Consider the following 25158-nt stretch of genomic DNA (forward strand, 5'->3'; position numbering starts at 1 on the left):
ATCATTTTCTCGAAGCACAGCGGCAAAATAACTTGTTGTTCTTTAAAGAGGAGGGTGAGCACACGATAGTTAAAGCCAAGGACGAGGTTTCACGTTCACAATCCCGCCTTCGATGTTTTCTTTGCGAGAAGACTGGGCACAAGGCGTCGGATTGTCGGACAAAGCCGAAGCAATTGTATTGCACCTGGTGCCGCGAGGTAGGACATGATGCCCAGTCATGCAAAGCTAAGAGACCAGGAGACCGTGAGGAGTCCGCCTGTTGCATGACACCTCGATATTCACATCCCGATAACCCTGCAGAGGTAACGCGCGTAGAGGGCCAGTTGGGGGAGATGGTCTGTCCTTCCAACCCTGTGGAAGCTGCTATGCCAGTGGGGCACGGCGAGGTGTTCGGCCAGCCTGGTTCGGTATTACGGGATACGGGCAGCACCGGTATTGTTGTGCGTGAGTCTCTTGTACCGCCAGCGGCACTTACAGGGAAAAAGGCTACATTATTCTTGGCCAATGGGACCCGTGTAGAAGTTCCGGAAGCGGAGGTGGTGATTTCTTCTCCATACTTCTCGGGTAAGGCCATCGCGCGCTGCTTGTCTACACCCTTGTACGACATTATAATAGGCAATGTCCCCGGGGCTAAACCCCCATTCTCGGTTGACCCGCCAGTTCTAACTGATCAGGCAGTTTCTCTTGCCATGACGAGTTCGGTCAATGTTCCTTCCCTTACGGTGACAGCAAAGATTTCAGAGAGTAGTAAAAGCCCCACTCTGAACACACTCCACTTGTCACGGCCGGAGTTTCGCCTCAAACAGGAAGAAGACCCAACCTTAGAGGTGTGTCGCAGGAAGTTGGGGCAAATATTTCGTGGCAAGGGACAGGCCGCCCACTCTTTTGATACAGATGACGGTGTTCTTTTCCGGACGTACCAAGTGTGTCCCGGCCAAGTCGTTGAGCAAGCGGTGGTACCGAAGGGCTTACGCACGCAAGTCCTTAAGTTGGCGCATAAGAGTGCATTATCCGGCCATCAAGGAATACGGAAAACAATAGCAAGGGTGCTCAGTGAGTTTTACAGGCCCGGTGTACAGGCTGACATTAAGAATTATGTCAGATCGTGTGCTAAGTGTCAACCGACTGTGTCAAAGGAAAGGGAGAACAAAGTAAATGACGCCGTTGTTCCATCGGTGCCGGCGGACAACGGCCGACACAGAGTGTATAACATCGTAGGACGGGGACATTTAAAACCATGGTGGAGACCGAGGTCGGTTTGGAGAAACCGGTTTCACAAAGGAAAACGGAAGTACTAGTAGAAAGAGTTCTCGCGACGGTGAAGTGGTTTGATGTGAAGAATGGAATACGGAAGAATGTAGCCCACACCTGTTCTTGGCATTGTCTGTGTTTGTTCATGTTTGTTTTTGGGTATCGGCTACTTTCTTTTTATGCTTTCCGTGTTTCTTCGCCCTCTCTGGACGCTTTACGTTGACTTTCCATGTGCTCTCTGTGCTGTGTGTGCGAATGTCTGTGAACGCTTCGAACATTGGCGACCGTCGTATTGTGTGTGGTGTGTAGTGTGCGCGCTGTGGTGCGGTGTTCTGTGTTGCGATCGTCGAACACGTCTGGTGTCGCTCTCCTGAAGTTGACTTCTTTCCCTTGGAAAAAAACTTCCGAAGAGGGAGCCTTCTGTAAGGAGATAGCGCCACCCAGCGGCGTTCGTGAGGAGAAGAAGACAAAGCACGAGGAGCGCGTGCGGAGGGGTACGCCGGGACAGGTCGAAGAGGATTACGGGGCAGAGAAGAGAAGAGCGCGGTGGACGACGGACGTGGACGAGTTCTGCTGGCTCCCCGAGTTCCGGGCTTGGGCCTTATCCGCAGACGTCCGGGCCACCAGACCTGGACATCCATCGTCGAGAGCCTCAACCACCAGGCCCAGGCGCCACTCTTCTCCGTCCATCCGTCAGCTGCTCCACACAGGCCGCTTCTGGCGCCTACGTGACTTTTCCGGGATACCAGACTTGGGAACCGTGCTGGGAGCCCACGGACGCTGACGCTGCGGTAGCGTTGCATCGAAATTGGAACGCCAAGAGACTCCCTAATTGCCCGACACCCAGCCAGTCCTCCCCGCACGTTGCTCGAATAAGACAAGTAGTGTGACTTTCCTCTTTGACTTTCTTTTTTCTGCATTTTTCGTAAGCACTTTGTTCTGTTCCCCCGTGTGTTTTTCCCGTGTGTTGCTGCCTTGCTCTCTTGTTCCTTTCCTTTTCTTCGCTCTCATACTGCAATTGGTTGCCTTTCCGATAAAAGCCGCCTCGTTTATTGTTTGTACTTTTGTGTTTGTTTAAAATAAGACCTGCAATCTCACAGATCCTCACAGAGACACACACACACACGCACGCACGCACGCACACGCACGCACGCACGCACACGCGCGCACACACACGCACGCACACACGCACGCACGCACAACACAATCACACACACATATACACACGCACGCACGCACACACACACACACACGTACGCACGCACGCACAACACAATCACACACACACGCACACACACACACACACACGCACACGCAGGCACACACACGGACACACACATGCACGCACGCACACGCAGGCACACACACACACACGCACGCACGCGCACCCGCGCGTATGGCACTATCCGGAACGCTGTGCGACGAACAGTTGCATCACAATTTTGATATGAAAGTGTTGGATGTCATACAATTAAAGGTGCATATGTCCTTCTTACGAATCCCAGTCGCAAGCTAGCGTCCACCTTGACTAACACATCTAAGCTATATGCAACGAGAATCATATGACACCACCCGATACGTTAAAGAAGCCAACAGCCACAGAAACCAAGGGGCACAGGGGATTTTTTTTATTTATTTATTTATTTATTTTGTGGCGTTGATCAATTTAGAATATTGCTGAATATGTTATCGCTTAAAGCTAATTAATTCGAAAAGCAGAAGAAAAAACAACCACCTGCCGCAGGTGGGATCCGAACCCACGACCTCCGAATTACGCGTCCGGTGCTCTACCTCTGAGCTACGGCGACGGCTGTCAATTCTTCTGCTTTTGGGGGGTATTTATGTTTGCAAGTAACCTAACCTTGAGAGTGTTCATCAGCGCCACCCACGTTGTTTTTTCTTCTGCTTTTCGAATCAATTAGCTTTAAGCGATAACATATTCAGCAATATTCTAAATTGATCAACACCACAAAATAAATAAATAAAATCCCCTGTGCCCCTTGGTTTCTGTGGCTGTTGGCTTCTTTCATGTTTATAACGAGCCCCTCATACCCCTTCCCTTCTTTGCTTAATTGCTTAGCGAGGGCTTCGGTTCTGGCAGCCTTGACGCCATAGGAAGCATAAGAGGGTTCTCACGCAGCTTCTACCCTCTCCGTTCGATGACGTTCTACGTCACACCTGCGGTAACTCAGGGCGTTCTACGTCCGCCGCTTATGAACCTGGGTGGCGCTGATGAGCACTCTCAAGGTTGGGTTACTTGTAAACATAAATACCCCCCAAAGCAGAAGATCTGACAGCCGTCGCCGTAGCTCAGAGGTAGAGCACCGGACGCGTAATTCGGAGGTCGTGGGTTCGGATCCCACCGGCGGCAGGTGGTTGTTTTTTCTTCTGCTTTTCGAATCAATTAGCTTTAAGCGATAACATATTCAGCAATATTCTAAATTGATCAACACCACAAAAAATAAATAAATAAATAAAAATCCCCTGTGCCCCTTGGTTTCTGTGGCTGCTGGCTTCTTTCATGTTTATAACGAGCCCCTCAATTCCCCTTCCCTTCTTTGCTTAATCACCTGAAACGTTGTACGACAAATGGTTGCCTAACAATTTTGGATCGAATGTAGTCGGGAAAACTGGCGCCACATATATAGAGGCCGGCCTGTGACGAGTATACAGGGTGTCCCAGCTAAATTGGTCATTATTTATAAAAAAACTAAACGTTCTTCAGAACTGAAGTCGCGTGGATGTTGTTAGGGTGTATCTAAAGTTACAGTACCATTTTTTCGGTCCTTCTATTTGAATAATTAGTCGAGATAAATAAATTAACTTTTTAAATATAGCTTCAAACGTGCAGGCGTCAATAGGAAAGTTATGGAGCTCCACAAATATTGTCCAACCCAGGCACTTCAACGAGATTGACTCAGCGTGGCCGTTTTTATTCGGGAAAAACAAAGGCCCGCGGAGTTTAAAATACACCACGTGACAACGCGCTCCGTGCGCCCGGATGTGCCGCGATTACAGCGCTCTCATCCGTGCTTTATAAAAAACAGCACCTGTTTCCCGCCTCTCGTGCTGCCCAACAGGGCTTCGTGTTGTACTTGGTTCCAAGATAAGAGCCAGTGGCTTGGGGTGGCAATTGAAAGAAAGCGCGGCTCCTGTCTTTCAGCGTAATTCACACGACGCTATCAGGCTTGTTACATTTGTCTTTGCTTGTTGGGATCTTGGTCCCAAATTCAAACTCATGAGATTGTTATCGTTCTTCGGCATGCATTCTGCTAACGTGAGAGCGGAATTATCGCCGCAGAAACGGGAGCAGCTCTTTCAACTGCCGCCCGAACCCACTGGCGCTTATCTTGGAACCAAGCACAACGTGATGCCCTCTCTTGGGCAGCACGAGAGGCGCGAAGCAAGTGATGTTTTTTATAAAGCACGGATGAGAGCGCTGTAATCGCGGCGCATCCGGGTACACGGAGCGCGCTGTCACGTGGTATTATTTAAACTCCGCGGGCTTTAGTTTTTCCCCGAATAAAGATGGCCACGCTAAGTCTATCTCGTTGGAAGTGCCTGGGTTGGACAATATTTTTGGAGCTCCATAAATTTCCTATTGACGCCTGAACGTTTGAAGCTGTATTTAACAAGTTAATTTACTTATCTCGACTAATTATTCATATAGGAGGACCGAAGAAATGGTACTGTAACTTTAGGTAAACCCTAAAAATATCCACGCGATTTCAGTTGTGAAGAATGCTTAGTATTTTTATAAACCTTGGTCCAAGTTAGCTAGGATACCCTGTATATAGACGAACATTACGCACAGAATTGTCTCAAGTGGCGGTGCTCGGCTTTATTTGTGCGTAATGGGACTCGTTATGAGCTCGCATTAAAGTAGCGGGCTAAACATAGCAACCACTTTGCTATCGCCTAGTGATTGAGCAAATCCTAGCCTATACAACATAAATTGGTGGGCGCGTTGGTGAGACGTTATTTTAGTGAAACAGCGCAACGGCATGAGGCCAGAAGAAGAGGGGAGGAGACGCAGCAATGCTTCTCTCCGCGCTCTAGACGTTTGGCCTCGTGCCAATGCTTAACAATTTTTTACAACGCTTAGTAATTTTTATCTTCTCTAGTAAAGGCCGCGGGGATGCACCTGTGTTGAAAGCATAAGACACCGGTTTTCAAAAGATGCAATGCTTTTCGACCTAGCTTTGCACTGTTTCCAAATAAAAAAAAGACAATGTTAATTTTTACCGGCCCCTTGCATGCAGTGCACTCCTCATGGTACTGAACTTTTAGCCGAATCGTGATAATATAAAACGGCCGCGGAGCGAGCATTTTCGTGTTTCGTCGTTCTTCACTGGTCCTGCTGACACGTAGTGCGTTGTTTATAGGATATTGCCACGTATCATTGTAGTGTCCGTCCGTTCGCGCTCAAGGCCGCGGGAAAGGGGTGTTATCATTTTTGTTCCTGACGCGAGATGCGACCGGACTAATCTCGATTGATCACAGCCATGAAGAGTTGCACCTACGTTTTTTCAGATTACTGTAGGTGATTGTGAGCTGTTATCTCGAAGTTTCCTTACCGGCTTTAATTTGAGCGATGCCTCGAGCGGCGGGCTTTCGTAGTTCGACGATTGACGAGACGAGTGCGCTTGTTGCTTACGCCGCTGCCGTACTGATTAGTTCTTCTGCGGGCGCAAGTCAGCCCAAATAAAGAGCTTCGTTTGCAAGTCTTGTTGCTGTCTTCCTGACTGCTGGACTGCCGTCACTACAACGTGAGAATATGTATTACCAGCCTGCCAGGTTTTGTCACCCCAAAGGAGCGGCTAAATCGTCAATAGAAGCGAGTAAGTTTGGGAAAGGAGATTATTCATGTACGTAGTCGAGAAAAAAGAGAGCGGTGAATTGAATTCAAATTAATGGGGTTACAGTTGGCGCAGAGGCATTTCATCGTGGAGGATGCAGGGGTGATGGAGTCGTCGCGAAAACACGCGCGTCCGGAAGACAAGGCCGCCCTAAGCCCGTTGGTTTCCCTGCCAGCAATTTTAGGCCTTCATAAAGATACGCAGACTTCTTGCTTTGAAAGATAGACACCATTGGATGCTGCCTGCTCCGTGTGCTGCGGCATCAAGGCAATGGAGAATACACGGCACTCAGCGTCCCTCTTCCTTGAGACCTGCTGCCCAGCCGCACTATGTAAGTGTCGAAATATGCAGGATGGTTGCCTCAGTATTAGAGCGGGAACACCAGTGCGACTTTAATTTAATCATCTTCCGAACGGAGAAAAAGTAACTGCTCGATGAGACCGCATGTTATGTATTAAATTCTGCTGCACCCGTACTCCAACGAAGCGCTGTTTTGGCGGCCTCGCGTTGATGTGCGGCTTGTATTGCAGAGCTCGTACTCGTGATAGGGGCTCCATTTATGTCCGTACAGTTCTTCTACCCGACGAGTGTGTGTAAGTGAGCTGCGGTCATAAAAAATTCTTTAAAGTAGCTGGAAATGCGAAGGAAAATAAGACTTGGATTTGTTTATCTCACAGCCGGGCTGAGACGAGAGCATATACAGAAGCCAGCGTACTGGGTTCTATTGTCATTCCTAAAGAGGCGTTGCTTTGGCTACATGCCATGATACAATCTTCGTTGAGGTAACTGCTGGGTCTCTAGCAAGGAACAAGGCATCGCTGACCTGGTTGGCAGAAATTTCTGTAGTTTTTTCAGAATATATTTCATTATTATTCGGAATGAAGGCTCCATGTATTTTGCAAAGCTAGGAATGGGACGAGAAACAAAACACCAAGGCCTTCACCTGAAAAAAAATTCCAGTAAAAAATTTGAGCTAGAAAATTTTAGGACTTACTTGCGTCATACGTGTAAAGAAAAATTAACCATTGCTCAGAGTTATTGTATATACTTTTAGGGGAAAAGAGCAAAGCCAGATCCGCCAGATAGCGCTAAGTGGTGGCATTTAACCACAACATGATGGAATGAATAAAAAAGCCAGCGAACCCGCAAGCAGCGGTCTTGAAGAGAGCGCTCATCTTTTGCTTCCTTCTCAACCTATATATCACAATCTTCCCCAATCCCATGTAGGCGAAATTCTTGTTTCCAGACCTGATTCTTCAACATATTTTCAACTTGCTGTAAGAGCTGTAATTATTAGTTGTCTTTAACCACAACTGATAAGGTGAAATCCTGCCTACAGCCATTTATGCAAAAATATCTCAGGTAGAACTCGAAGGTATTTTATTGTTCAGGGACTTTCGGTACCGGGTGGAGGAAGAGTGTCCCACTTCGCAATTGCACGCTGTTGAAAAATATTTTCGGCACTAGTTTAAAGTCATTTTTATTTATTAGAGACACCGCATCTACGCAAAGTCTTTCAATGTCTCTTAATTCTTTCTCTGGTGTACAAAATATTGCCTATTCCTAAGTACGCTTACTGAACGCTTTTATAACCGTTGCGCCATGTTACATATTAATACTAGAAAGTGCTTACAACGAGTGGAGTCTCACACTTTGAGACTTCGGCGTCCCTCATAGCCTGAATCGATTTGGGACGTTAAACCCATATAGAATTAAGAACTTTGAGGTCTCGAAATTATTTAAATATCGCATGGCAAGTTTTCGTCTTTCCTTTGAAATTTTTTAGCGCAGATCAGCGAACAATAAAATATTTTGAATACGAATTGAATATCATACCTTGTTATTTTTAGAGCTAGCAGCTCAGTTTTCCTGGTATATAGAACAGTCGAAAGGAAGATATAACATGAATAAATCAAATACCTTTCAATGTATACAGAAGCATTGCATGCACTGCCCAGTCGTCATGACACTCTTATGTTAAACGTCATTTTTAAATTATATTTTTCGCATGACATCGGGTGATGTAGTCAATGTGTCTGCTTCGGATCACATTTGATTTCTTATTTCATAAGAATGATTTCTTCAAATCTGCGGGATCTTTTCAGCGCTGCACAAAGACGCTTCGCGATGTGGAACAGGATTTAACCTGTTCCCTTAAAGGGACACTGAAGCACTTTTCATGAAAATCGGGCTGGCGGCGGTGTCCTATAGTTTTTCATACTCTATGCTCGAACATCTAACCCAAGTAAGTCAAAAACAAGAGTAAATTGCCGCTTTTAGGATAAATATTCGGCCTGCGCCACGGGGCACATCGTAGGACGCGCCGCCGCCTGTGAATGGTCAAGAGATCGTGACGACACATTGAGGACCAGAGAAGCTAGCGATATGAATCCGGCGCTGCGTTGAGTGGAGGTCGCAGCTTTCCGTGGTGTTGTAAAACCCAATATGGCGACTATTTTTTCCCTGACCTCCAAAGAAAAGGATACTGCAGTTTGTTCATTGTATCACCTGAAACCGAAAAAGACGTAATAAAAATTCTACGCCTAGGACAAGCATACGCTAGCGTACAAGACGCGTATGCATTCCATGCGTAAAGGGCGTCAGCAAAACCTTGGCTCGTATTCTCGGAAAATTAGGGATGCGAGCAGTACTCAAGCCGATTACCACCACCGGAGGCCTCTTGGCTCGCCCGAAAGAGCGCCATCCTAAAGAAAAGGCCTAAGGCGTTGTGTGCAAAAAACCCCGTTCTCAGTACCCGGCATTGTAGTTTGGGGCAACAAAGTAGTTCAAGGAAACGATGAAGCAGCACAAACCTGATGTCAAAATGTGCGAAGCGCAGTGGCCAAGCATTGCGAGGCATGTGACCACAGGATAGTGACGCAATTATTGTGTGCTGGAAACAAAGACAAATCCGCGCACAGGGCTGCTGCTTCAGTCACGGCGCGTTCAGCAGATGCCAGAAAATATTGTTACGGGGTAGTTCCGCTTGGGATTGCAGACAGGGCGGACACGAAAGACAGGGCTTTCAAACGACAGGCGTTTACTGCAGGCACCAGCCGACACTGCACAACCGTCGTCTTCTTCAAAACTCTCGAGCTTCGTCTTCGTCTTTCCTGATGCGCATATCAGTGCATGCACCGCCTAATGCAACCATATTAATCGCTTCCTCAGAAACGTTCGCCCTTCCTACATCTGCAGTTTAGGTTCAGTGACCTGGTGGACAACTGTACGTTTGTTTAAAAGCCAAGCTGCAACTCGTACGCTGCCACAACTTGATGAAGAAACAGAGTAAGGTTTCGAAACTTTTTTTTTGCCAAAACTTGTTTGGCGTTCATTTCTCTCTTAAATTTGCATCAGAAATCAGACAGACCTTCGTCGAACGATTTCATTTTAATCGCTCAGCTACGATTAAAGTGACGAGACAGCAACGGGTGGAAAAAACAAGATGCCGTATATTAATAGCTTCGATGATTGCTTGCTTGATTGGAATCGTCGAACCGAGTCTTGCTGAGAACGACTCAGGTGGCCTGGCTGCGCCTAAGCTGAAGAGAGCGCCACATGCTTGAGCCTCTAAAAAGGTTCTGCACGGGCTTAGTGAGCATGTTTCTACTTTTCGAAGAGGCGCTTCTTGGCAATGGTGACACGTCTCTCAAATGCGAGAAAATCGAAGGAACTGTGTCATGGTTCAGCCGGGCCTTTCTGACAGAAACCTCTAGAGATCACATTAGGGACAAGCTCTGCATGCAGCCGCTCATATGAAAGTGCTTCGAGCAGAGTACGCTTATTTGGTCGGCTTGAATTCTTTCTCGTCACAACAGCGAGCGCTTGCGCTGCGAGCTTGTGATCTCGCAGCGAAAGACAACACAGGCGCGGCCGTAGTTGTTCGTGGACACGAACATAGAGTAGTGCCTCGTGTTGAACCTGATGCTCAAGGTCGGCTGACACGCTATCTACGTCACAACGTACGCAGTGTGAGGAACAACGCATGCAGCACGAGAAACAACGCTCGCTGAATGCTCGCTCGGGTGCGTCGAAGTATCCCCGGTTTCTAAATGTGCCGCCACGTTGGCCAACATGGAGGAGGTTTTTTCTCCGCTGTTCTCCTCTTCTTCGTTCGCGCGGGACGCGGAAGATTTAAACATCGAGCATTCAGTTGGTGATGACGCATTGTTTTAGCCAACATCTAAAAAAATAACTGCACAAACGTGATCAACAACGGCACTACTTCAAAACCCCTGAAGGTTAGCTGATTCGAAAACCGCCTCAGTATCGCTTTAATGATGCGAAGCAGCCCTGACAACGTAAACGGTTACTGATGCATTCTTGAGCTAGTTACACGCTAGAACGTGTTAAAACAAAGCTCTTATTGTGAAGCAGTGAATCTGCACTTGATTATTTGACATTTGGTTGTTATTCGTGTCCGATTCATATTAGAAAATTTTTATATCAGCAAAACCGCAGTTCTGCCCGTTGTTGTGATCAGGCTTCCTCGGAAGCGCGTGCAAGAAACCCGAACGTGTTTTCTGATGTTAAAACCTTCTATTGCTCTGAGAGTGACCGCGTACTGTCCGTTGGGAGTATGGACTTGATGCATACTTGAATGCTATAATGCAAGATGTGCACGTCACCCTGGTCAGTATGTGCACAAGACTGACCGCGAGACTTGGTGACGCACATTCGTCCTGCACCGATCAGCTGCACTTCAAGGGGTCTTCTTTCTTGGCGGTGGACTAGTTGTTTGGTTGGCTTTCTTCACAAGCACGTGGACGGAGTCACGAGCGTGTTTCATGGAGCCCACGCAGTCATCCTTGAGCAGCAAGTGAGGCCTCCAGACCGAATCGCCACCTGTGCCTATATTATGGGCAATTTCCTCCTATCCAGGCAGCGGATAAAGCCTGAACAAGGCTGAGGAATGGATGTCTTGCCAGTAGCCCGACCTCCTCTCCTGAACCGATTATCCTGACGCCCCACTGTGCTTGCCAGCGGGGTGCGATAGGTCAAGCCACAGGAACACCCTTATCCATGCTGCATTGAAGGGGCATTGGGAACTAACCCAAATATCGCTGCATAAACATTCGTACATAATCCATTACTGTTGGCCTTCATCCATGCTGCCCCTACATGGTCTCGCCTTCCTCTTCGCACTGCGTTGGACTAGCTCACGAACTCCGGTCATATCAATGCTTGTATGATGTCTCCTTCTGAAGCATACGTTTTGAAAATCTTTCGTGCTGACGACCAACACTTTATGCGCATTACATTACGTCATGTGTCGGCGCCACTAGATACATATACTCTGAGCTGCTCTGAATACAGCGAGGGGACGACGAGCTGCTCAGTGTTGTCCATTTAAAGCTCTTGCATTTATTGCGAACAAAAATACAATTCAACACATCCATCGGCAGTTTATTCCAGGAGCAGTTTCATTTCAAAAGCAGTCCAGTCGTGCACACTTTCCGGAGGTGTGTCAGTAGAGGGGTAACTTCTTAATTCTGTATAGTGGCTCGCACTTAAGTACATTGGAGCTCAGTGTTCGTGGACGAAAAAAAAATAGACCAACGCGACAGCTGCACGTATATGGACTCCACCTGGTTCCCCGCCTCCCCATACAGCCTTTGCCAAAAACGTACATCCCAAGAGTTTTGCTTTTATACCATGTAGTATGACGCATTCTGCACCATCCGATTTTCAAATATCTCGAACAATTGATGAACTATCGCTCTCACCTCTGTGCAGATTAGAAAATCCAGTGGTATCAGCGAAGAAAGGTACTCGGCAAGGAAGGAAACATTTTGGCTATCTATTTTAGGCCATGGTTGTGCGTTTTATGTAAGCAAGCTTTGTTCATTCAGTCTAAAAGTTGTGATAAAGAATCGAGGGAAAGCGTTGTGTGTAGGTTGGCATGGCCTCGACCACGAATTGATGACGGTCCGAAATGAAGCGATGAGCTTAACGGCAACTTCCGAATAATTATTTCCCTTGTCAATCAGTGCTCAGGAAAGTTCTCGTGTAGGTTCTTCTTGTTCGTGTTCCCTCGTCTTCTGAGTGAATCTAAGGCATCAGCCGAAGAATATGGCATTGAGCGCTGAATAAATACACATCGCCCCAGACCGCTTAAACTTATTTGTACACCTTCTTCGGGGCGTGATTTTAGGCCACGATGGTGAGATATACACGAGGATTTGAACGTTGAGAACTTCTAATTACTTTTTAAAACTCTGTCATGAACTGAGTTAATGCAAGGTAATAAGTTAGTAAATTTAAGTGTGTATTGTAGCCTCTATTTCAACTATGCTAACTAGTTATCAGCTTATCTTCTAGTTCTGGCTCAGTTAATGCAACTGCGCTACTTGTGGAAACTTCAAAAGAGTATAAAATTAAACAAATCATCATTCACAATGCAGATCTCGTCACTAGTCATTTGCACTGGTGAATGACTTTGTCATTTATCTTCACAAAATTCGTCGCATATTCGAAAACCTGGCACCGCGCGGAAGCAATCTCGCCAGCGCACGTCGCTAGAACAGGGAAAAAGATACCCTGGAGAGCGCTTAAAGGTGCACTGAAGAGGATTCTGAACTTGTCTTTTTGCCGCGGGAACTCGATCTACACGTTCCTAGCATTCTTAGAAACTTCGACTTATTGCCCTGTGTGGCCGATTTCCCTAATTAAATCGAATTAACGTCCGGCTCCCGCCTTTATTTTTTGAATTCTCACCCGTACGGTGGGCGCAGTCGACCAACGCGTGAAGTGCCTTTCAGCCAGCTCTGTGGAGGCTTTGCTTTCGCTTTATTTTCTTTTTTAGGTTTCCATGAATAAATAGTTTCATTCACAGATAATATAGCCGCAAAATAAGCCCGCAGAAATAAAAATACGCGCGGACTATTTGCTACTATGGACTACTACGTATTAGTCCGCCGACGGCAGAGCGGCAAGCCGCCACGGGACTGGGTGAAAGGCACTCCACGCGTTGGTCGACTCCGCCCATCGTACGGGGGAGAATTAAAAAAAAAAGGCGGGAGCCGCACGTTAATTCAATTTAATTTAGGAAATCGGCCACACAGTGCAATAAATCGAAGTTTCTAAGAAAGCTCGGAACGTGTACATCGAGTTCCCGCGGCAAAAAGACTAGTTCAGATTCCTCTTCAGTGCACCTTTAACCTTGCGTGTGTTGCTGCCCTCTCCACATCGCTCGCGGTCGCGGCGCCAAAGAGACAACGTCAGCGCGTGTCGTCGATTGTCCGAGAAGGTTGGAGCAATTTCTACTCAATGCTGGCGGAAAGTGCGTTTCCTTGAGCGTGCTAAGTGGTTCCCTCTCCCTCTTCGTTCGTGGGCCGGCGGCGGCGCATCGCAAAAAGGATCTGGAAGGTTCTCGAAGCCAGTCTCCGCTCCTGACCAATGGAAACGCGCGCCGGGCGTGAGAACAACAGGGAGATTGTACTGCTGATACTCTGTGTATGTGCGCGCCTGCCTTGGCGCGACGAACAGACGCGGAGCGCGCCTATATATGAAGGACATTGACCGCTGTCTGTCAACCCGAGCCGCAGTTCAAGCTTCAGAGAAGCGCGCCTGCTCGACTCCCGGGTCAGCACCACTCGCCCCGTTAGAGACTAGTGAGGCAGTGTGCGCCAGCCTGCGGGACGGCTCCGTCATCCTCCGGTGAACAAATTATGTTGTTTTGTGTTTTCCTCTCCCTTGTGTTAGAGCACTTTAGATTCAATATTTATTTTGTATTGTAATCTCTGTCGAGTGTAAAGGCCCGTTCGCACTTGCCCAAAAATCCGGCGAGCGAAGCGGAATCGGCCCCTTCTGACGCCGAGCGAGGCGGGAAGCGGCGCGGCGAGGGCAATCGGGCTGGACCGATTTCCGCCGAGCGGCGACAAACATGGCGGCGCCCTTCGAAGCCGGAGCCGTCGCTTCGGATTGAATTCTCCTTGTTGCTGCTTTTTTCAGTGCGTTCACTGGCCAGAAATTCCGCACAGGTCTTTCGCTTCGTCTTACCTCGCCTCTAAGGAAACGTATAAGTGATAAATTTGCTTCATTTTTTTTTATTCAGAGTGACGATTCTGCCGCTTCTAGGCTTAACAGCAGAGTCGGTTTGTTGACAATAATGATTCCCGCCCTGACGACCAGATGACGCCACTATAGGCTGAGTTTATTTTCGCGTCTGTGCTAGCATACGCTCAACTAAAAGTGAGAATAAGGTTTGGTTTGGTTTATGGTAGCCTGCGTTTAACGTACGTAAACATCCATATGCTTATAGTACGTAGACAGCGTAAATTTATGCTCTTTTCTCACTATATCTCTGTATGCCGCTTGCAGCGACGCGGTGTGGAAAAGGGAGAAACAGCAGCGGCGCGGCGGATCCGCCTCGCCCGCGCGTGAACAAGTGAGAGCAGGTGCTTGTTTTTGCGACGAGCGAATCCGCTTCGCTCGCCGGATTTTCGGGCAAGTGTGAACGATCCTTAACTTTGCACGAGTTGAATTGTTTTGCTAATCACTTTGTATGTACTCGTGCCAGCGATTGTGAAATCCTCTGTATCGTCTATTTGCTGTTGAAACTTTGTTTCGCTTGCGAACCTTTGGCCCCGACCCATTCTCTGGATTGTGACCGACGAAAGCTGGGCACCAAACGACCTCCCCCACTGTCGCTTGTTAGCTGGTTTCCGGCTGAGCTTGCCACGCTGAGTCGAGGGCATCTCCTTTGAGACCGACACCGCTTCCCCGACACGCTCTAAGGGTGTCTGGGAGTGCACGCAGAAGTGCGCGAAAAAGTTGACAGGAGGTGAATGACTGCGCGTGTAAAAGTATAGCTCACGCTTTTATTTATTCATCGACTGGCGGCAAAAATACATATATTATAGAAAAATCAACATCTTCTACTGGTATCACCTCGATACTCCTGCTCCAGCGCTATAGGTTTGAATATGCGCTCTTTGTGGAGACTGCGCTGCACCTGATGAAACTCCGATAAACGCTGTCCAACTGCTAATTTCTGCAAAATAAGGATTCTCAGTGTGCGAGGAGAGAAAGAAAAACCGCGGGATTACTCGCGTTACTTGCGAACTGATGTACAGGTTATAGCCAGATTGATAATTTTGTCCTTATTGGCGCTTATAGGTGCGTTACTGTCCCCTCTGCACGTTTTGAGCTAAAATTTCATTTCCAGTGAGCGAACGGGCTTCGCCACAGGCATTGTCTGCTTTAATCCTGCTTTAATCCTTTAATCCTGCTTTAATCCTTTATTCAGGTTAACGGTGAGCTAGCCTGCATTAATAGTCAGTGAAACTGCGTTAAGAACGGCGCTTATTTCCTTGACACTTGCGATTTTTTTATTCACCAATGTTTCGTGCGCAGTAAGGGACGGTTTGAGTGTGAAGCCATGTACCACGGGTACAACCTTTGCCGAAAGAAAAAGCCCAAGGGGTTGTATTCTGGTCCATGCAGCGCGGATTGTTATGAATCGCCAGCGCTCTAAACACCTTGAAGTTCGGAGGGACTCTCCTCCTCGCACCCAAAAAGCTTAGGACTTCCTCGGATGCTACAACATCCGTACTAAACGGATTCGAAACAAAGCGACTGGGCAATAAACTTTTGGCAAATATTGTACGTCTCGATCGGTACAAAAAACTGAGTGGACTGTGCTACGCGGCAAGCAGTGTGCGAAGAGTGTCCTTGCTGTCGTTATACCATCTCCTCCTTTTTCACGTTTTTCCCCTGCAACTGCACGTAGGCCTCTTTTAGAGAGCTGCGGAGATCTTTTCCATTCGCTGAACGAGGGATGTCTTCCAAGAACTCTATACCGCCGTACAAGTGCTTGTGGCCAGCCAGACGACCTGAAATAAGAAAAACTTCGTTTAACGGCCGCTCAGTAGTTGTCCGCAGCTCACCACCACAGAAGATTTCAGCACTAGACAGCAAGTCATAGGTGCCTCTTTTAGAGCATAGTGGTCGTAGTCTTTTAGGAAGTTACTTTTGAAGAGAGGCTTTTTTTCTTTAGTTTCATCAGGCCCTTTTAAACACTTAATGGTCCTGAAACTTCTCCGTAACTATCTTGGAGAGCTTGGTGCGGTGCCCAAAGCGTCCACGCGGGGACACCGACGTAAATGGAGTCGCGTGCTTTGGCCAACGCAGGAGCGGGCGGATGCCTAGCCTAACTGCATGGAAAGCGACGTTTAGTGGTGTGTTGTTTGGTTATCTTGTGTCGGCGCCTTATAAGGTGGAGTGTCGAAGTATTTGAACGCCTGCGTGGTTGTGCCGCCGCGGTAGCTTAGTGGCTATGGGGCTCGGCTGCTGACCCGAGAGACGCTGGTTCGATCCCGGCCGCGGCGGTCGCATTTCGATTGAGGCTGAATGCTGGAGGCTCGTATGTTGTTTGATGTCAGTGCACGTTAAAGAGCTCCAGGTGGTAGAAATTTCAAGAGCTCTTCACTATGGCGTCCCTCATGGCCTGAGTCACTTTAAAACGTTAAACCCCCATAAAGCAAACCAATGTCAGGGGGCGAATGTTCACACGAACTTCGGTCGGATATAGTGCAAAAGCGCCCATGTGGGGGTCTGTAAATAAAACGAAGTACAGCGATTTCTGTAGATGGCCTCAAAATCTGAACACAGTGGATATTTTGTTGGGGAGTCTGGAATGTCTACCAGTATCCTGTTAAAATCTTCTAATACCTGGGAAATTTTCGCAGTCTTCAGGAAAAGTATTAAAAGAATTCTTTATATTTATTTATATTTTTTCGTACACGCAAAACGTTTCTTAGGAACATTCACGTGGGCGAAAAGACGTGTGAGTTGCCATCACTCGTTTTTGCCAGAGAAGTCAGCGTTAAAATCCTGTCTTAAGCAAGGCTTCATCTTGGTCCTGTATGTCAAGTGTATCGAAAGCAAAAGAGGAATGTGACAAGACCCCAAAGTAGAAATCGTCATTAGGAAGCGGTAGCTTCCAGTGGAAAGTTGCGCCCACTCTCACCTACCAATGGCCCAAGGGTTGGGAAGCCCGAGCTAAACAGTTGGCGAAGTGTCGTTTAAAGTCTAGGGCCGCATGTTTAGAATGCATCACCGAGTGTCCGAGTATGTACCGCGATGCTACGTGCATTCTGGACTTTATAGCCCAGCTTTCTTATGTACTCTTCTCACGTCGGTGATGCTTCCGCATCATTGATGAGAATGCGAGCGCCGTTCGGCACTGCCGTTCATACCGGCCACGAGATCTTGAAGTCTCTGGGCTTCCTTCTTCTCTTCAGTGCTTCCCGGTTGGAGCAGTCGCCGAGGCACCACAAACGCCCGCGCCGCCTCTCCGTACTCGGAGTGCGGCACTCCAACGACGACTACGTGGCGCACTTCAGGGTCGGAGGAGAGCAGCTCTTCCAGTTCGGCGGGGGCCACCTGCTGGTCCATGCACTTGATCAGCTCCTTCAGTCGGCCACACACGTAGAAGCGGCCGTCGGGTGTGTAGTAGCCCCAGTCACCTGCAGCAGGAAGAGAGAGATCAGCAGTGGAAAAGCCTCGTTGCCTTTCATTCGTGTTATAGATATCATGCACTTCTATATAAAAAGCTCTGACGTAAAACTATTTAGTGGGCGCCGTTAATGAAGCATTCACTGATTGGTTCTAAAAAAAAAAACTCTGGGTTGTTGTCACAAAAGTGGTACGCATTTGTATATTATCAATTTCGGGTAATTAAGCATCTGTAAGTTCTAGAGTTTGTTGATATCACATGTCAATGTATCCTGTATGTCTGTGCCTTGGTCGAGCGTCGCAAGAGCGCGAGTACGTGCGCGTCGTCTTCGCGTGTTAGTTTCCGTCCAGTTAGGCAGACCCCCCGCAGTGCGCGAGCGGGGAAACACACCCGGCTTGTTGTGTATATGTGTTAGGTTTTCGAGCTCAAAGTCACCCCTAACAGGCCCAAAGCTTTGGGCTTCCTTTTCAACTTTTTAACTTTCCTCGCCTGCAAGGTGCCCCCTTGCAGGACAGAAGATGTTGGCGTACGTGACCATTCTTTTGGTTGTCCTACTTTTTTTTTCACCCTCAAAATGGCGGCCATGCATAGTGGAAGGAGCGGAGCCTACGTGATGCCGTCCTTTGTGTATCGACTGCTTGGTGCGCTTATGGGTATTTGTTTTGTGGGGGCTGTCCCTTAGAGTGAATTATTGGATGGGAGGGAGTGTCTTGTCCGTTGACAACCGACGGCTGGACAAGAACCCGAGTCGGACACAACATGAGTGCGCCTCTCGCCTCCGAGCACTCCGGACTCCCCGAGCCGCCGCCGCATCGCACTCCGAAGAACGCCACAGGACTCCGGAAGGACCGTCACCTTCGAGAGTTCCCCCTCTGAGTCGTCTTTGTGAGTGGACTGCCGCCGCGCTCGCTGGACCGTTTCCTAATTGACTGTGAACTTTCCCTTAACTCCTATTCTGTAATTTTCGATATCTGTGTGCAACCTGCATGTGACCTGTTAGTTCAAATTTGACTGTTGTATTGGTAATCACTGTTTCCTGTCCGTTACTTATAGATACGTGTACCAAGTAGTAGCTTGTACTGTGGTATCTTAACCTTTTGTAAATGCTTGTGTCTGATTCTCCTGCGGATGATACCGTGAATATATCCTATTTTCAGAAACTGTCTTCGTGGTTCTATCTTCATTCACGACGCTGAACATAAACCGGCTACCGCTGGGCGTCAAAGCTCCAACCCCTTTGCCTCGGTTCGGGAAGGTGCCTCGCGCTCCTTTCGGAGCGCGTGACAAATTCTGGCGTCCGCGACAGGACTTTGACGTAATGAGTAAGCGTTGTGGATGGTGACCGAGCCTCGAATTACAAGTGATCTCGAAGAGTGAGTTAGTTGACAAGTGTGCATTGCTGATAGATGGTTTTTCAGTTTTGGTAGTTTGGTTTGTCAGTTTTTGATTGTTCCTATGCTTTTGTGAACATGGAGCTAGAGAGATTAGTATCCATAGGTGGGCAGTTAGGTCTCTCAGGAGTGGAATTGAGAAAATGGATAGAGGAAGAGGAAGCTCGGCAGAGGGAGGAAAGGTCCATCGCACGGCAAACCGCAGAACAAGAACGCGCGGCAGCAAAAGAGGCAGGTGAGCTCGAAGCCAAGCTTCTTCAGCTAAGATTATCGCTTCGACAGGCGGGAGACGAGTCCGTGGTAAGGGCTGACGGCCGCGACGTGGTAGCAGAACCCAGTTTCCGACTGAACCCCAGCCGGCTGCTTGTTTCCTTTGACGAGAGGACGGACGACCTGGATGCCTACATCAGGCGGTTCGAGGGTATAGCCTGTAGCCAGAAGTGGCCTGAAGACCAATGGGCGACGGCACTGAGCACATGCCTAAGCGGGGAGGCGTTGAATGTTTTCGAGCGACTTACACCTGAAGACGCCTCCGATTACAAGAAGGTCAAGGCGGCGCTCTTGAAGCGATTTCGATTTACAGTCGACGGGTTCCGAGAAAAGTTCCGGAGCGGGAAACCAGCCGACGGCGAGACAGCCGCACAATATGCAGCGCGTCTAAGCCATTACTTAGACCGCTGGGTGGAGCTGTCTGAAATCTCCCTCGAATACAAGACGCTTCGCGAGTTGTTCATTAAGGAGCAATTTCTGAGCAGCTGTCACGCGAGCCTGTCATTGTACTTAAAGGAACGGAAGGCAGGAACACTGCAAGACATGCTAAACCTCGCTGATCAATTCTTGGACGCACAAGGAGGTGCCAACCTAGCGAAGGGAAGGGAAGAAAGCCGGGAGGAAGCAAACAAAGCGGAAGGCGACGGAAGAAAACCCGGCGAGAGGGGAGCGTCGAGATGTTATCTCTGCGGCCGGACGGGGCACACTGCCGCGCAGTGTCGGAGCCGCGTCCCTGCCAACCACCTCCCCCACTGCTTCATGTGTGGCCGAAAAGGGCACAAAGCGAATGCGTGTCGACAAGGCGCGCCTGAGCAGAACCAGGCAGCCTGTGTGTACTCCCCCTCGAGGGAGGTCGAAAAAAACATTTGCGACGGCTATCTAGAGTTGAAGGATGGTAGCCGTATTCCCGTTGTCAGTGCGGTGCGAACAGCGCGGAAGAGGTTTTTGGTGGAAGGATTACCCGTAGTTGCGGGAAGTTTGAACGGGAGGGCAGTCACTGTGTTGCGTGACACCGGTTGTAACACCGTGATTATCCGGAAGGATTTGGTAACCGATGATCAGCTAACGGGTACGAGTAAACCCGTGTACTTGGTCGACGGCACAGTGAAGATGCTCCCAGAAGCGCAGGTGCAGGTCCGGACCCCCTACTACAGCGGAAATCTCGTAGCACTGTGCATGCAGGACCCTATATATGACCTGATACTTGGTAATATAGAGGGTGCCAGGGCTCCTGATGATCCCGTTGAACCAGTCGAAGGGGCTACTGTGGAAATGGATTTAGTCGCCGAAACCACCGCCGCCGTAGTAATTCGCGCTCAGGCCAAAAAGGGGCCCCCGAAATTCCAGAAACTCGGCACTCCGGACGAGGAAGGACAATTCGAGGATGGCGAAAGCTATGCAGCCGATCAAAAAAAAGATCGAACGCTGCAATCGTGCTTCTCACAAATCGACAAGCAATTAAAGTGTCGGGATGGTGAGAGCAGCATTCTGTTCAAGAAGGAAGGCGGCCTGTTGTACAGATGCTACATGGAGAAGGACGGACGACAGGTGCGACAGCTGGTCGTTCCCGAACGGCACCGGGAAACGGTGCTCAAGATGGATCATGACAGCCTGATGGCAGGACATCTGGGTGCCCAGAAAACAAAAGAGCGGATTTTAGAAGAGTTTTTCTGGCCTGGCATCACGGCGGATGTCAAGAGATTCGTGGCATCATGCGACATTTGTCAGCGAACCACGCCGAAGGGGAGAGTGCCACGCGTTCCCCTTGGGAAGGCACCAATCATTGACACCCCCTTCAAACGGGTGGCTATTGACATCGTCGGGCCAATCTACCCTCCGTCCAAACAGGGCAATAAATACATCTTAACGCTGGTCGACTATGCCACCCGTTACCCGGATGCAGTGGCTTTGCCAAGCATAGAATCCGAGCGTGTTGCTGAAGCTCTGGTGGCGATGTTTTCGCGATTCGGTGTCCCCAAAGAGGTACTCAGCGACCGTGGCACAAACTTCACCTGAGAATTGATGAGGGAAGTGGCACGACTGCTTTCCATCCGTCAACTTCACACCACTCCATACCATCCCATGACTAACGGGTTAGTGGAGAAGTTCAATGGCACATTGAAGATGATGCTGAGGCGAATGTGCGCTGAGAAGCCGAAAGACTGGGATCGGTACCTATCCCCTCTTCTTTTTGCCTACCGAGAGGTTCCCCAATCCAGCCTGGGTTTCTCGCCGTTTGAGCTCCTCTACGGCCGACACGTGCGTGGGCCACTGGCTATCCTAAAGGAGGTGTGGACGAACGAGAGCCTAGATGAAGAGGCAAAGACCACTTACGAGCACGTACTCGACCTTCGAAACAGACTGGAAGAGACGTGTCGGTTGGCGCATGAGGAACTTGAGAGGGCGGGAACTCGTTATAGGAAGTTCTACGACCGTAAGGCGAAGGACCGGAACTTCGAACCTGGCCACAAGGTGTTAGTGCTGCTCCCAACTGATAGCAACAAGTTGTTGCTGCAGTGGAAGGGCCCATTCGTGGTCACCGCCAAGAAAGGAGACGCAGATTACGCCATTCAGACGGCTAGCGGGTCAAAGATTTTTCACGCAAATATGCTAAAAAAGTACGAAGAGAGGGGAGACGCACACGCCAACAGACTGTGCCTGGTGATCAGCAGCCTGATTGAAACTGATGAGGACAGTAAGCTGCCGGTTCCAGAGTTTAAGAAAACAGAGGGAGTGGCAGAAGTGAAACTGTCCCCACACCTCGATGCCGCGAAGAAACAGCTCCTTTTGTCTACAATGGAGAAGCACGCGGCTATTTTCTCTAATGTTCCCGGCAAAACTGAATGGATGGAGTGCAACCTCCCGCTTACGACAACCACACCAGTTCACGTCAAGCGCACCCCTCACCGAGCTGACCCGGAAGGGCAAAAGCAACGCTGTGAAATGGGAACCCGTGCACGAGGACGCCTTCCGCAAGCTCAAGCACTGTATCTCTAATCCCCCTATTTTGCGGCTGCCGAACTTCAAAGAGGCCTTCGTGCTGCGCACCGACGCCTCCGACACTAGCTTAGGCGCTGTGCTCCTACAGCAGTACGAGGGAATGCTACACCCTATCGCGTATGCAAGCCGAAAGTTGCTGGCTAGAGAGGTAGCCTACAGCACTATCGAACGAGAGTGCCTTGCTTTGGTCTGGGGAGTCCAAAAGTTTTCGACCTACCTATATGGTGTCGAGTTTCTTGTACAGACAGATCACCAGCCGCTGGCCTATATCCAGAAAAGTAGGCAATTGAACAGTCGAGTTCTTCACTGGAGTTTGCTCCTCCAGGAGTATAATTTCCGCGTACAACATATTAAGGGTAGACAGAACGTTGGGGCGGACTACCTTAGCCGGTTGTAGATTTCATGTGATTTTGCTTGCATCGTGGAATATCGGGTTATACTCCTATGTGTTGTCTGAGCTTCGTTTTGTTTTGTGTTGTGAATTTTGTTTTATGTGCTACTTATGGTATATTGCATCTACATGCATTGCGTTGGCCTGCGTGCCACGTTTTGTTAGTTTAGAATATTATTCCATAATATTCTGAAAGTGGGGGGCCGTGTCACAAAAGTGGTACGCATTTGTATATTATCAATTTCGGGTAATTAAGCATCTGTAAGTTCTAGAGTTTGTTGATATCACATGTCAATGTATCCTGTATGTCTGTGCCTTGGTCGAGCGTCGCAAGAGCGCGAGTACGCGCGCGTCGTCTTCGCGTGTTAGTTTCCGTCCAGTTAGGCAGACCCCCCGCAGTGCGCGAGCGGGGAAACACACCCGGCTTGTTGTGTATATGTGTTAGGTTTTCGAGCTCAAAGTCACCCCTAACAGGCCCAAAGCTTTGGGCTTCCTTTTCAACTTTTTAACTTTCCTCGCCTGCAAGGTGCCCCCTTGCAGGACAGAAGATGTTGGCGTACGTGACCATTCTTTTGGTTGTCCTACTTTTTTTTTTCACCCTCAAAATGCGGCCATGCATAGTGGAAGGAGCGGAGCCTACGTGCTCCGTCCTTTGTGTATCGACTGCTTGGTGCGCTTATGGGTATTTGTTTTATGGGGGCTGTCCCTTAGAGTGAATTATTGGATGGGAGGGAGTGTCTTGTCCGTTGACAACCGACGGCTGGACAAGAACCCGAGTCGGACACAACATGAGTGCGCCTCTCGCCTCCGAGCACTCCGGACTCCCCGAGCCGCCGCCGCATCGCACTCCGAAGAACGCCACAGGACTCCGGAAGGACCGTCACCTTCGAGAGTTCCCCCTCTGAGTCGTCTTTGTGAGTGGACTGCCGCCGCGCTCGCTGGACCGTTTCCTAATTGACTGTGAACTTTCCCTTAACTCCTATTCTGTAATTTTCGATATCTGTGTGCAACCTGCATGTGACCTGTTAGTTCAAATTTGACTGTTGTATTGGTAATCACTGTTTCCTGTCCGTTACTTATAGATACGTGTACCAAGTAGTAGCTTGTACTGTGTTATCTTAACCTTTTGTAAATGCTTGTGTCTGATTCTCCTGCGGACGATACCGTGAATATATCCTATTTTCAGAAACTGCCTTCGTGGTTCTATCTTCATTCACGACGCTGAACATAAACCGGCTACCGCTGGGCGTCAAAGCTCCAACCCCTTTGCCTCGGTTCGGGAAGGTGCCTCGCGCTCCTTTCGGAGCGCGTGACAGTTGTCCCTCGGCTCTGTTGTCGGCATCTTGACTGGCTTCTATGAGAAAAATTGAAAGAAATAAAACTGATTTTACATCCTTCTTTTCACCCGTCGTTTGATAAACACTCCATATATTCCAAATTTTAATGCTTCAGGTGCATTTCTTGCTAATGGGGGGAGTTCTTCTACAAAAAGCGACACACGGTGGCTTTCATCACCTTTCATTCGGCACCACACCACGATTATGAAGCCAGCTGCCTGACTCCTTTTACAGCAGTAGCTCTTAATGAGAAACACCTTGGGAATCCCGAAGTCAGTGTCCGCATTCGAGTGTCCGCGGAGGAGGACGAGGGGAATGCGAGAAAAAGAACACAGGTGTGAGGCGGAGAGAAGCGTGTGAGGAAGAGAGAACAAGCCATCCATTGCCTCAGGCCTTATGCTGCCTTCGTCGTTTTGGGCTAGAACGCGCGGTGACCACAAGCGGCTGGCAAACGCTTCTGAGCAAAACATCTTGAAACATATAAAATCCTCAGTCATCGCTTTTATTCGCACTTCACCAATCCGACGTGAGACCAATTCGCAGCTGTGGCGGCAGCGTTTCAGTTGAGCCATAACTCTACAGACGCCCGTGTGCTGTGCGCCGTCAGTGTACAAAAAAGGGACCCTGAGGACAGATAGAGGCTGGCCTGAATCGATAGTGTACAGAGTTCTACCCACAAATTGAACACTCTCAGCAAAAACGAAGCTTTTCCAAGCTAGAAAAGAACAATAAGCAAAATGCAGGTGTCGCCATCACCGGCCAATTTCGCAACAAAAGCATGTGTTGACATCGTTTTTGATGAGGATCCCAGACGCTCGCTACACGGCCATTCGCCTCAAAACGGTGGCAACGCATCCTTCTCGGTGAAGATTGCACGAATTTTAACCGACAGGGGGGAAGGTTTTTAAACTCAATTTTTTAGCTGATAAAACGGTATTTTCATGCCGGACAAACGTCAGCATAACCAGAAAGAGCCTGAGTATAATAAATTCTTACTGAAAATAACAACTGGATGCAACTACCCTCATTGTTCCTTTTATGAAACCCACGTGGTCGAAATTAATCTAATGCATTCCACTGCGGTGTCTCTCCCTTCTCTCACTCCATCCTTCCTCCCGTCCCCACTGCGCGGTTAAGGTTCTCGCTATGACATGTTTAACATCCCCACCAAAAGTACTTCACAAGAGGCTGTTACGTT

At 48.8% G+C, this 25158-nt stretch overlaps 1 protein-coding gene across 1 annotated transcript in view; it reads right to left on the reverse strand.

Annotated features, from left to right (window-relative positions):
- The window catches only part of LOC149357978 (uncharacterized), a 107500-nt gene that overhangs the window by 5257 nt on the left and 77085 nt on the right, over positions 1–25158 (reverse strand). Inside the window, exons 10-12 of the mRNA XM_089576696.1 lie at positions 17312–17581; positions 15801–15946; positions 14691–14854 (exon numbers count right to left, since the gene is read on the reverse strand). Of these exons, the coding sequence (XP_089432822.1) occupies positions 14691–14854; positions 15801–15946; positions 17312–17581 (580 nt within the window). The remainder of the gene's footprint in view (positions 1–14690; positions 14855–15800; positions 15947–17311; positions 17582–25158) is intronic.

Source organism: Amblyomma mixtum, chromosome 3 (assembly GCF_055824585.1).
Source record: "Amblyomma mixtum isolate Tamu chromosome 3, ASM5582458v1, whole genome shotgun sequence".
Classification (NCBI taxonomy): Eukaryota; Metazoa; Arthropoda; class Arachnida; order Ixodida; family Ixodidae; genus Amblyomma; species Amblyomma mixtum.